Source organism: Pempheris klunzingeri, chromosome 21 (assembly GCF_042242105.1).
Source record: "Pempheris klunzingeri isolate RE-2024b chromosome 21, fPemKlu1.hap1, whole genome shotgun sequence".
Lineage (NCBI taxonomy): Eukaryota > Metazoa > Chordata > Actinopteri > Acropomatiformes > Pempheridae > Pempheris > Pempheris klunzingeri.
Window position 1 is genome coordinate 11316134 of NC_092032.1, and position 12781 is coordinate 11328914.

The 12781-nt window shown below is 42.4% G+C and overlaps 2 protein-coding genes across 2 annotated transcripts in view; one reads left to right on the forward strand and one right to left on the reverse strand.

The window, feature by feature from the left end:
- Positions 1-2391: 2391 nt before the first annotated feature.
- Positions 2392-4290, reverse strand: xkr9 (XK, Kell blood group complex subunit-related family, member 9). Its single transcript, XM_070853151.1, has 3 exons — positions 3937-4290; positions 3409-3623; positions 2392-3314 (listed from the first exon to the last, which is right to left on the reverse strand). The coding sequence occupies exons 1-3, from the start codon at positions 4251-4253 to the stop codon at positions 2680-2682; spliced, it is 1167 nt and encodes a 388-aa protein (XP_070709252.1). The 5' UTR covers positions 4254-4290; the 3' UTR covers positions 2392-2679.
- Positions 4291-6197: 1907 nt separating this feature from the next.
- Positions 6198-12781, forward strand: part of tram1 (translocation associated membrane protein 1) — a 6922-nt gene continuing 338 nt past the window's right edge. Inside the window, exons 1-11 of the mRNA XM_070852854.1 lie at positions 6198-6469; positions 8017-8080; positions 9024-9142; positions 9223-9339; positions 9426-9484; positions 9639-9723; positions 9961-10031; positions 10175-10279; positions 10405-10548; positions 11146-11297; positions 11552-12781. The exon at positions 11552-12781 is cut by the window's right edge and continues 338 nt beyond it. Of these exons, the coding sequence (XP_070708955.1) occupies positions 6347-6469; positions 8017-8080; positions 9024-9142; positions 9223-9339; positions 9426-9484; positions 9639-9723; positions 9961-10031; positions 10175-10279; positions 10405-10548; positions 11146-11297; positions 11552-11622 (1110 nt within the window). The 5' untranslated portion in view covers positions 6198-6346 and the 3' untranslated portion in view covers positions 11623-12781. The remainder of the gene's footprint in view (positions 6470-8016; positions 8081-9023; positions 9143-9222; positions 9340-9425; positions 9485-9638; positions 9724-9960; positions 10032-10174; positions 10280-10404; positions 10549-11145; positions 11298-11551) is intronic.

Below are 12781 nucleotides of genomic sequence, written 5' to 3' on the forward strand. Positions count from 1 at the left end.
TTTGAAGCCCTAATGAAAAACAGCCTGCCTTTCTGGGTTTATTGTGTCTTTACAAATTGTGGGGATGGCGGATGCCAGGAATGCCCCCCTCCTGACCGGCTGTGTCAGGATGTGGTGATGGAAAACAAAAAGATAAGATTTAGTGAAAAGCTAGAGATGGTTATAGAGAGGTCAGTGGTCAAGGCTGCTTATGTAGACGCTGAGCGCCGTCCAATCGGACCAAACTGAGCTGCTGACAGTGACGGCGGTGGGAGTTTACATGTCTTTGTGTTTGCACATTTGTCCTCCTGTGTGTGCACGGTAAGACACACTCAGTGGTCAATGTTTAGAACAAGATTTTCTGTCCTTGGCTGAGCAAAGCAAAGGCCTGTGGTGCTGTGAGGATTCATCTTGCACTGTCACGTATCATCATCTTTGATTTGCCATTAGTTTCTCAGATTCTCACCATGCTCTCCAGGCCTCTTGGAGGTGCATTACAGTGAGATCAGAGTGAGAGATTACTGGGTATTAAGCTCTCAGTGCCAGAAGTGGAAATTACAGAGAGGTTGTCAACGCCAGAGTTCTCTCTGCTTGTTTTCTCCCAGAGAGAGAGAGGTAATGCTTTACTCAACACGTTTCATCCCAATGACTTGTGACTGGTCCCTGGCAGTGCTGTCAGTGGTGAGTCACAGCCAAATCTATGTGTAGCTTAGCTAAAGCGAAGGAAGACAGAGGGGGGGAGACTGCGTAAGACTCCAGCCCAGGACACATGCATCTTCTCCCAATAAAAGTCCCTTTGGCAGGTTTACATCGCATTAGTCTGCCGAACCCCAGGAAATATACAGTGGAAGGGAAGGAGGGGAGCATCCATCATCCGAAATGTAAAGGATGAAGTAATTTTATTCTTTCCCTAATGATGTGTCCTGCCCACAGGTGTAACGGTGCAATATCATCTTTTTGGTTCTAAAGGTTAGCTATCGGTGAAGAACATATACCTTTGCCTGTTTGCCAGCAAGGATTTAACACATAAGAGTCAAAGAGTTACATCGTGTCCACTGCTGCTCCACAGTAAAAACTGAAGCCTGTGTGGTGACTACCTGGCAGTGATTCATTTCCTCTCCAACACAAGTTCCCCACTTAAATTTGTCATTTTATGGAGTGCCTCTGACAGAGCACAACTGACAGATGAAAGTTAAAGTGGCCCCTTGGAGTAAACAAGTCAAAAAGCTCTGAGTTTGGCTGAATTAAAGGAATAGAGAGGTTGGGGAGGTTGCGTTTCTTTGAGGGCCAACAAGCATCGCTCTTTCTGGACGTTGCGGTTTGTCAGCGTTCCTCCCAGGTGAGCTCACGCTGGGCCAGTCGAGCACAGTCACCCCCCGTCCCCTCCCCTCCCCTGCCCTCCCCTGCCCTCCCCTGCCCTGCCCTGGCCAGGAACAAACCGCGTCCTCGGCTCACACTCACTCACACAATATTTTGCTGGTAGTCAAAACAAAATTAGCACTGGTTTGGTATTTGTAGTTAACTCATCCATAACCCCTGTGTTCATCATTTCTGAGTGATTCCACCTTTGATTTTCTAGAGACCAGGGTGAGAGAGATCAGAGTAGTAGCTGATATTTATGGTTTAATTCACAGTCAGCGAGGTGATGTTGGTGGTAAGACGTCCACTTTGAAGCTGTATTCAAGCCTGTGAGAATCCGTTCTGCTGGATTGTCGTTGAGCAAAGGCTTGAATCCCTTCCAGGTCTTGTTAAACTGTATCTGTTGTGGATCAATTAAGCATTTTGTTGTCATGTTTCATTATCATTACAGACATATTCTAGGGCGAAAGCATAGGTAAAAGGAGGCAGAAAAAGAAGGTTTCAGGGTCAAAAGCAAACACCATGCATCACAACTTCAGAGGACTAATTAATCTAATCACATTAATGCATAATCAGTTAATCATACAATTACGGTTTAGACAGTTTAGATTACCAAGCATTTAAGTATTGTGAGATCATATCCAGCTGAGTTGTAGAAATAATAAAGGAGAAGACATTAGAGTGAATAGAAGAGGCTTGTATTGGTGCTGAATATTGTTGCATCTTTTCTGACTAATAGTAACTCTATTAGTGTTGTTATGTGGTTCCAGGCATAAAACACCCCACCTAGAAATATCAACCTAGACAATAACGCCACCGTGTGTTTAACATGTACATTACAGCCAAGAAAACATCTGTCCATACCCACCACATAGTGTCCAGCTGAGGCATGCCAGGTGATAATACAAACATGAGAAAATACCTTGTGAATATATATAAAACAATTCTGCCTATCATTGTGTCTTTGTACATTACATAAATGTGCATCTAACACAAAAACATAATTCACATAGTATAACTTTAATTACAATGCATTATCAATACATTGTATTGGTTGCAGTGATGTATGTCTTCATGCAGTCTAACGAGACAATGCCAGCAGTACATTAGAGTTATCAAATAAATTACTTAATATTGATATAAGAATAAAAATAAATATACTACTGTACTCAGCTATATTGCACTTTTTTGCTTAGCTAGTTATTTGTATCAGCACTAAAAAGCAAACTTCATTGCATAATAGCAGCATTAGTGCATTATGATCAGCGAGCACAATATCAAAAGGACATCTCTCTGTACAGTCTCTATTGTGTATTCACCCTCCTAACCAAGTTATCTTAATCAGGGCTGTAAAAAGTTCCTCATTCTCTTCTTCTTTTTGGTCTCCGTCTCCCTTCCCAGGCCATCTACCTCATCCGCCTCACGCCACTTCTCCCTGGGGTGCAGGAAGTGGTAGTACAGCACGAGACACACTAGCCCCAGCACTGACCCTCCGAGGATTAAACCACTGACTGTCAGCAAAAATGTGACTGTTTGCAACCCTGGCCCAAGAAAAAACAGCAGCAAAGGAGCTGTGATGTGTACAAGAGAATAAAAGAAGTAGTAGACGATCATGGCTACTTTGGTGTCCTGTCCTTTGACGTTGAAAAAGGTGAACGTGAGGATGACTCCGACGACTGCTCGGTACAGGAGCTCAAGGCCTCTGGATGAGCAGAAGTTGGTGTGAAGCAAGTGTGTCCAGGTTGTCCCGAGCAGCCAGAGGATGGTGAGGGCTATTGTGCTGTAGGTGCTCAGTATGAGGAGGAGGGTGTAGCTGAGGATGTGGCTGGTGATGGTACAGAGTTTGTAGAGGAGGTAGATTGCTGTGGGAAGGCCAGAGGGCATCTCCCTGATATCGGGGAGGGATCTGCGCAGGCAGCGACGATAGTCTACCAGGGCCCAGGCAATGTTAGCGAAGGAGAACACCATAGATAAATCTGAAAGAAATTGACAGGTGGTGTGAATAATGACACTGTAAACTTATAAATATGCAGAAAACTTGATTTTCTCTCACTTTCTGCCTCTACTTACACTGCATTACTGAGCACTCAGCGTGGCCCAGCACTATGTATAGTTGCAGGAGTAGCTGAGGAACACTCTCCAGGAAAGTCTCAAACAGTTTGAGCATGCTCAGATCCGTGGCCAGGCAAAACAGAATCTGGTGCACATCTCTCCTCTCTTCTTCTGTATAGGAATTTGTTGTCGCCCAAACCACTCGGAACCCTTGTTTCAGCAAGTGATAATACCTAGCAACAGGTCAAACACGATGAAAACAAAGTTACTAACTCATCTATGGCTGCTGCACAGAGGATGATGCATTTGGCACCCATTCCCACAGTAGAGTGGTGCAATGCAGCTTCAATGTGGTTATTCCAGTTTTTCACATTCCATAACACCACACATGCATGATTAGCATACTGTACATTTTGACTCACTGCATGCAGGCACTCCTGACTATAGGGTGCACAGGCAGGTAATAATTACAAGGGCTAGTACCTTCTGAAGCTGCAGTGCTCTTATCACAGTCATCACTATTTGTCATCATTGTTTATTCCATACCTGGTGAAGACGCCCAATCCAAATAGGTGCCGGACAGCAAGTCCACCTTTGGACATGCCCGATATGGTTGTTTCCCCCTCAGGGTTTAACAGAACATCATTCATGTCGTCCCTGTACCAGGAGTAGCTGAAGATCTGCGTCACCAGTAGCCCAGCCAGAACAAACACAAGAGTGAGTCCAGTCCACACAAAATGTTTTTCTTGATAATATTTCAGTGCCAGTCCAATGTCTGTCCAAATGTCCAGCACGTACAAGAACAGTCCAACAATGGTTAACAGCCATCGCAGTTTTGTGTATTGAATGTCCGACTGAAGCATTTTGCTGTCAGTTGAAAAGTTTAACCAAAGGTCTCAGACTGTGACGACGAAGGCAGAAATGTGGCTGCTTTTTGAAGGTTCTGAAGAGAAGCTGCTGTGGACAGTCTCGTGCTGGACCTCAGCAGCTCAGGTCCCATTTTGGTCAATCTGCAAAAGCATTACAGCGTGATTTAAAACCACAAGTATCACGAGAGGACTGCATTCTAAACGTGCGCCATTGCTCAAGACAGCTGTGAAATGCAACGTGATCGCAGTCAGCTGTTGTGTCACAGACTCCTGCCCTTTGATCTCTATCATAAACACTTTATTATATGAAGTCTTGATAAATGGCATGCTTAGAAATGTTATCAAAGACATTATCAGCAATCATTCCTGTTGATAAAACTATTAGAAAAACTTCTGATTTGTTAATTCCTAAACTGTTATATAACATTTATATAAACCTATTTACTGAATCATTTACTGAATCGTTTTACATTTTCTAGCTTTAGTATTATTCTAAATTGTTTAATGAGATGCCATTGGTGGTAAAGATAACCGACAAAAGGTAAATTTAAGGGGAGATTGTCAGTCTATTAACAGGTCATATACAAATCCCTATATAATAACGCCCTGCCTTACATTACATACAGTGATAAGTGAATATCATCATCAAATGAACTCACCAGTATATTTTGCCCATGGTAGACAGCTGTGTTCAGTGACAGAAGCCTGTACTTCTGCATGCTCTCCACTGTTTTCTGTTTCTCTTTCCTCGATACTTTGAACAGGCTCTGCCTCAGTGACAACACTCTGAACAAATATAGTCAAGCCGGAAAATAAGCACATAATGGATCTTACGGCTGCGTGTGTGTGTATGTGTGTGTTTGGGCGGCTCAAACATCAGTCAGACAGGTATGAAATGCCAAAGTTTCCCATGACATGTTGCTTCATTTGACATGTTAATTTGTACGCAGAAAGACAGGTGTATCTTTTGACTGCTGTGAGCAGAAAGGGTGATGTCATACCTCACTTACCCTGTGACTCTGTACAGGGACTTACAGTACATCTGAGCCTGGGAACGTTTTTTTATCTGAGATCAGACACCCTGAGGAAATAACTTCATTGTTTTCATTATATACACAATGTAAACTTGAAAGACTCTAAGTAAGTAAGTAAAAAGTTAAACTCTAAAACTTTTAAAAGATATAACATATTGTTTCTCTTACAAATTTAAAGTTTGACTAATAAACAATAAAATACACTGTTGTTAAATGTAATCCTCTCAAAGGTTTTAATTTTAAAAGTTCCATTTTATGCAAAATCCAATTCTTAATGTCTTTTTAACATATATTTGTGTCACCAGTGTGTCTATAAACCATCAAAGTATGAGACCAAAGAAGATCACCATAAAGACCATCCTCTCTCTTTTTCTCCTGTTCCATTTTTACACACTTTACACTTTGTACTCTGTATTCTTATTTTGATTTTGATTTTGATTTAATTACTAACCTTTCTGTAATTGTGTGTATTGCTCTAATTTTTCTATTTGTATTCTCTGGCAAAATAATTTCTTGACCTTCTCTTATCTTCTCTTATCTTATCTTTCACCAAATGTGTGTGAAAGTTGGATTTAGATTTGGCTCCCCTTGTGATGTCATAAGGGGAACTGTTGAACACGTGATGTCCTCCTGCCCCTCAGCAGGCTGATGGTCCCTTTGGCCTTTGGATACAGAACAAATGGATCTTGGGCCAGTGGTTAACTCCAAAAAAAAAAGAGATGTAAAAGAAAAGAAATTCAGTACAGTCATCATTACACCCGTGGACACTCTTATACTCCCAGCCTGCAGGTGGCGATAGAGCCCCGGCTGTGTCTCTCCTGTGCGTAAAGCGCCTCGTTGATCAGGCGCAGCGGCTCTCTCTCCGTGGACCCTCCCACTAGCAGAAGAGTGACACGCCATTCAATTGCTGCCTGGCCCTGTGCTCGTAGGAAGCAGGAGGGAGCTTTGAGCGTCCTCGGACAGAAGGATTAAGAAAAAACAAATAATAATAACATTTGATAGAAACCGACTTCATCTGCACAAAGCGCAAAACTTGGGCCGAACCGAGTCGACATGGGGATCCGGAAAAAGAGCATCAAGAACCCGCCGGTGCTGAGCCATGAGTTTGTCATCCAGAACCATGCAGATATTGTTTCCTGTGTTGCTATGGTGTTCCTTCTCGGGCTGATGTTTGAGGTAAGTCCCGTCCACATGTTGAATGGCTTTTCCCAGTGAACCATGCGGACGGGCTCCTGGTGGACAGGGTGCCGAAGACTCCCATTTGTTTTCCTGGAAACTGACATGGCTGTCTGATGCATTCTTCACACTACTTCCTCCTGTAATCGAAAGTTTTTTTTTTGTGCACGATGGCTTCGCTTTTGCTTTTATTCCACCTGAGTATCAGCTCATCCGGGCAGCCTGGCATTATGTTTTTATTCAGTCTGGATGTGTTTTTGGCTTCATTAAAGCGACGTGGGAACTAGTCCACCATCCATCTGGCTGCTTCCCATGTTGAAATCGATATTTCAAATCACCACAGGCCCGCTGTTTGATCAGAAAAAGCAAAGTTTTTCACGCATAGCATTGTTTTTGGGGATATCTGAACATGATGGGGGTTTCCAGCTGTGTATCTGTCTCGGTGGTTGCATTATTGTGCAACCGCTCTCGGTTTGGTGAGTTTATGCGTAGATGTGTTACGTGGCAATCATACAACGACTGAGAGCGCTGTCATCACAGTAAACCCGCTTGCACCGACACTCAAAGTTGTCCTCGGAGCTAAGCACCGTTTTAAACGTGACCCGGTGCGGCGGGACCCCTTCACACAGCACGACCCCCTCCGAGCTCCACGCTGCTCCACTTTCACTCACATTTATGCTCGATTTCAAGCATGTTTCGCTCTCCGTGAAAAGCAGCGCCATTAGTGTAAAAACAAGCGAAGATTCGAACTATTTCCTGTTTTTGTTTTACAAAATAAAATTTTTTTAAAAGCTGCCGCAACGTGTAGCTTATAAAGTATGTCGAAATGGTAGCATGCATAGTATATAAATTAAGAAGTATTTATAACACTTGAACTAAACAGTGCATTCTTCCTGTGTGTGTTTAATTTCAATTCGGTACTCATGTAATACTTTTATTATGAAGGCGGAATGACCAACTTCCCTTTTTAACTTTATTATTAGGCTGTCTCCACGCAGCTCTATTCGCGCTTCCTCTTAACACATCACTGCCACACATTACTTGGATGGAACATTTTTAATTGCTCATCATACATTAATCATTTTTACCCCAACATAATACTAGTGTTTAATGTAAATTCTTAAGTAATGCATTCTTTTTTCCATTGAGATATTCTTATTCTTATTCCTTCTATAGAAGGCATGACTATTTCTTTATCCCCTTCTTCTGTTATAAATATTGGATAATGCCCACATAGTCTCATATTTCTGGCTGATCCTTGTGTAATATCAGTCTATTATGTTGCTATAATATATTGTTAAAATAAAACATTCTGACTGTAAAACCTTTGTGCTACACTAGCTTCCATATTAACATATAAGTCAGAGTCAGTCACTCCATTATGGGTCTTGCAGGGAGTCCTTGGTGTACAGATGCAATACTGCTTTGTAACCTGTTTGATTTTTAATTAAAAAATAAATTGGTCTAGTGTAAATGCCTGGTACATTTGTGCACATGCGTACAGGCTCTCATTCCTAATAGGGTTTTTTTTTTGTTTGCATCTACAGGTCACCTCAAAGTTTGCAGTGCTATTCATCACTGTCCAGTACAATGTCACCATATCAACAAATGGTAAGTTAAGGATTTAATTGGGAGTGTAAGAGAGAACAGATGTTTTCAGATGATGTGTGTATGTGTTAGAGTTAATACTGCACGTTTTGGCCTCCACGCATAATGCAGTATTTTCTTAAGTGCTGTCTGGCTGGAAGCCTCTCATTTGGATTCTAGAGCGGTACTTGCGTGGCCTTACACAAACCCATTTGAGAGCGCTCTTTTTTTTTTTTCCCCAGTTGGAGCTAAATTTAGTCTGCCTGATTTATAAAGTTCTCTTGTGGCAAGGTTGTGCCGGGTGAATTTGGGCTAAGGTGTAATATGGGCCTCTCAATTCAAGTCCTGTTCATTTCAAGGTTAACAATTACTTTGCAAACTTCAGATGTGGATTTAGGAATGTACGACTGCAAAGTTTATTCATGATCTGTTCGGGCTGGAGGTCTGCAGGCTGCCAGCCGGTCATTCAGTTCTTATCTGAGAGACCTTACCACTTACCCAGCTCTGTAATTTATTTACAGCATGTATTGAATTAGACAAATAACACGTAGCACCTAAATCTCTCTGTAGTGGAACAAATTCAATAGCCCCATTGTATTTTCTTCTCTATCTATGCTGACCTCTACTAGTGATTATAGTGATTTCTTGCTCAGGCTTTCTTAAACAGTTTGTTTGCTGGAAACTGTGTTCATGTATCGTCTATCTCAGTGCCACAGCTCATCACATTATCCAGTGTTTCACAGATACCGAGTTGGAGGTTGTATAGATAATTTGTAACTTTAGAAAGACACAAGAAGCTCTGTGTGTGTGTTTTGCTGTGCCGCGACAGCCGATGACTCGCTAATCTCACCTCAGGAATTAAGGATGTTAAAGTTGTGAATCGCTTCACTGAGGTGCAGCCGACATTTTGGATTCAAAGTAAACACGCTGCCTGATAAAAGAAGTGACATCTCTGTCTGTGCTGAAGGCCCGGAGGAGACGGCCGTGAACCACTTCCACCATGGCATCAAGGACCTGGCCACCATCTTCTTCTACATGCTGGTTGCCATCATCATGCACGCCATCATCCAGGAGTATGTGCTGGATGTAAGTGAGAGACGCACATTTGAGTACACAGACTTCTCTACCAACGGTCCTGCGTTGATTATTGTTGTTTGTCATTGCAGAAAATCAACAGGAAGAAGCACTTCTCCAAAACTAAGCACAGCAAGTTCAATGAGTCGGGCCAGCTCAGCGCCTTCTACTTATTCTCCTTCGGCTGGGGCGCAAGCATCCTGCTTTCTGTACGTACAGTAGATAAATAAGCGTTGCTCTTGTTTGCATGTCAAAGCTGCCCGCGATTGTAATTTAAATGCTTCTCTGTTCTTAGGAAAACTTCCTGTCCAATCCAGTCACCCTGTGGGAGGAATATCCCCATACACTGATGCCGTAAGTTGGAACTGGGCGGTGGTCAGATGCACCTTAGAGACACTGATTGTTATTTCTTTATGGTTTAAATAAAGAAGAAAACCTTTATTGGTTATTTTAGAGGATCGTCACTGTGTGGTTCTTAATTATGAAAACTTTGTGACTTGTTTTTCAGATTCCAGATGAAATTCTACTTCATTTGTCAGCTGGGCTACTGGTTACATGCTCTCCCAGAACTGTATTTCCAAAAGACAAAGAAGGTTAGCGTGTGTGCGTGTGTGTGTGTGTGTGTGTGTAGGGCCCAGCATTTTGGAATAGTATATGACGTACTGTGTCGTCTGTTTGGACCCTGTGGCTGTTTCCTGTTTGACTTCCTTGATTGTGCTGCATTGTTTCAAAGAATCATGCTCTTCTTGCTTAAATCAACGTGCAGAGCCACACTGTGGTAAATATTTTGACCGTTTTTTGCCTCAAATCCTTTTGTGTTTACTCTTTAGGAGGATATTCCACGCCAACTTGTGTACATCTCCCTGTACCTGGTCCACATTGCAGGCGCCTACATTCTGAAGTAAGAACTGCCACTTAGGAAAGCCTAAAATTATGTGTGATTGTGTTTGTTCGCTGCCCTTCAGGAGACATTTAGCAGTGTGCCCCTGTGCTGTTCCTGGCAGTTGTAATAAAAGGAGAATCATGGCTCCTTGTGTCTTTCAGTCTGAACCGTCTGGGTCTGGTCCTGCTAGTGTTGCACTATTTTGTCGAGCTCCTGTTCCACGTTTCCCGCCTGATCTACTTCAGCAACGAGAACAGGCAAACGGGGTGAGTTCTCACATGCCACACTACTTATTTCCAATTTTTCACAGTGTGTGCAAACCGTTCTGTCTTTTTACCCGTTAAGAACTGTCGATGGTGAAAACCCTTAAACACGTCTTCTTCTCTTCCAGTTTCTCCATATGGGCCGTCTTGTTTGTCCTTGGGCGGCTGCTCACCCTGTCCTTGTCTGTCCTCACCGTGGGCTTTGGCCTCGCCACAGCTGAGAATCAAGGCTTTGATTTGGCTGCAGGAAACTTTAATATTCTTTTTGTTCGGTGAGTTTGTCTGAGCGGAGAAACAGGACTGGTTTAGCGAAAAATATTACTTTAAAACCACTAAGGGAACTGAAGTTGATTTATTCTGGGGTGAAAATCTGCAAGCAACAGCCTTTTAAGTCCATCAAGCCACATAAAATTCCGCTTCAGAGTATATATTTACCTTAATGGGAGTTGCTAATTGTGATGTACACTTCTGTCGTTTTCTTTATTTCCTAATTCTTATGGGGCAAAAGTAAATTACTTTTGAGTTATTCCCCGCACAGCTGTAGTGGATTCAAATGAACATTTTAAGCCATCATAAAGATCATCTGCCAACACTGGGTCGGGCATCATGTGGCACTGAGGGTCAACAGTCGTACGGGAAGGGCTCCATTGTAGAAGAGGGGGAGAGTTGTTCACCAACACCTGCTTCAATAAACTGTAATGAAATGCAGCCACAGGACTTCTTGTGCTGAGCACATGCAGAGCCAAGTGGGAGAAGACCTCCTCTGTGGAGCAGTATTTTAGACTAGGACTTGAAAGAGGTCACAGTTTTTGGGACGCAGAAGTCTTTATTAGCCTCTTGAGTTACTGACTGTTTCTGCTCTCTATTAGGATAACTGTCCTCGCCGCCATCTGCCTCACTCAGGCCTTCATGATGTGGAAATTTATCAACTTTCAGCTGCGCCGGTGGAGGGAGCATGCCCAAGCTCAGACCTTGAAAAAGAAACAAGTTCCTTCCAAGAGCAAATCAAAGAAAGACAAAGGTGAGCAACAAGCACAACGTATGGGGTACATGTACCTGATTGTGAACCCACTGCCCAAGCTAAAGCATATCAAAACACACAGTCTTTCAATTAAACATAGAACAAATAAATATCAGTAAAAAGCAGGAAAAACCAAGTCTTGTAACTTCTGAACACATATTTGTTAAAATGGGATCCAAACATAAATGTCTTCATACATGTAACATCACTAACGAGTCATGCTAAACTAATGTGGATGCATCCTTTGTTTTCAGCCAATGGAGTAAATGGAGTAAACTCCCACGGAGCTGATTCACCAAGAGCAAGAAAAGAGAAGTCCTCATAAATGCATTCCCATCAGCCCCTTCTCAAAGAACCATCTTTCCCCCGTGCCTCCGTGGCCGTATCCAGCCAACAGTTCCTCCTGCTCCTCGACCACGATATGCATTTTCAGCTCCCGCGCAGGACTGACCTCCCAGCTGGACTTCCAGGGCCAGAATGCATTTAGCTTTACTTGTCACCAGTCGTCCAGCACGCCTTGATTTAAGAATCATTGCTCTGCTGTGCCATTTCGAATGAAAAGAAAACAAGTTCAGAAATAAACTATGAAAAAAAAAGACCTTATTTAAGAAGTGCCTATTGATACGGATTGTTTTGTACAGGGTGTGTAATTTTAAAAATTTCAGGAATGATGACTTCAGTGTTTGATGTTTCTCCCAAGTCCGGTCATTTCAAGCTTTTTCCTAAATACTGTGTATTCCAGCTTGTGTTTTACTTCCCTTTTTTTTTCTTGTATTTAACTGCCCAGCTCCTCTTCTGCACCACTGACTATTGTCCCTCTTTTGAGAGATTTTTGTAAACATTCTAAGAAGTTTATGAATTTCCTCATCTCTTGTTTTTCCAAGAGTGACACACAGTCTTGTTAATATCTCCATGTTCAGGATATGGCTGGGTTCACACCCCAGACTGTTCAGTCTCACACGGCAAGACATTGTGACAGTCTTTACTATGTAACTGTTCCACCTAAAGATTGAAAACAAAGTAGAATAGTAGAATATAGAGGTTTTCAGTGTCCATTCACGGATAAAATAGGGAAGAGTGTATAAAAGCAGCCAAGGAGACTTCGGCCTGTAATGCTCTAAGTAGATTCACAGCTCAGTTTTGTGCAAAACTGCCCAATGACCTGATGTAGCATTTAATTATTGGAGTTCAGAGCAGCTTTGTAGTCACAACAGCACACGTTCCTTGTCAAGATTATACTTAGACTATTACAGTTCTGCCTATAACACTGTTAATACATGAACACACATGGTATTTTGAGTGACATGAGACAACTTCACAGGATATGGAAAGGACAAATTCAGGCCAAACGTTCCCTCAGTGAGTCTGTCTTATACGTTCCCTCTTCATTTGCTTTGTAAGTGGAACGGGTTTTACTGCATTTGTTTGGCCTTGCATATTAATGCTCACCTCAAAGATTTCGACGAGAATGATTTGTTGTAAAA

Excerpts from the sequence above, each read along its gene's own strand:
- xkr9 (XM_070853151.1), bottom strand. The coding sequence starts at position 4,253 with ATGCTTCAGTCGGACATTCAATACACAAAACTGCGATGGCTGTTAACC. Across the intron at positions 3,624-3,936 it reads GGATTGGGCGTCTTCACCAG|GTATTATCACTTGCTGAAAC; the intron begins GTATGGAATAAA and ends ACCTGTTGCTAG. Across the intron at positions 3,315-3,408 it reads TGAGTGCTCAGTAATGCAGT|ATTTATCTATGGTGTTCTCC; the intron begins GTAAGTAGAGGC and ends AATTTCTTTCAG.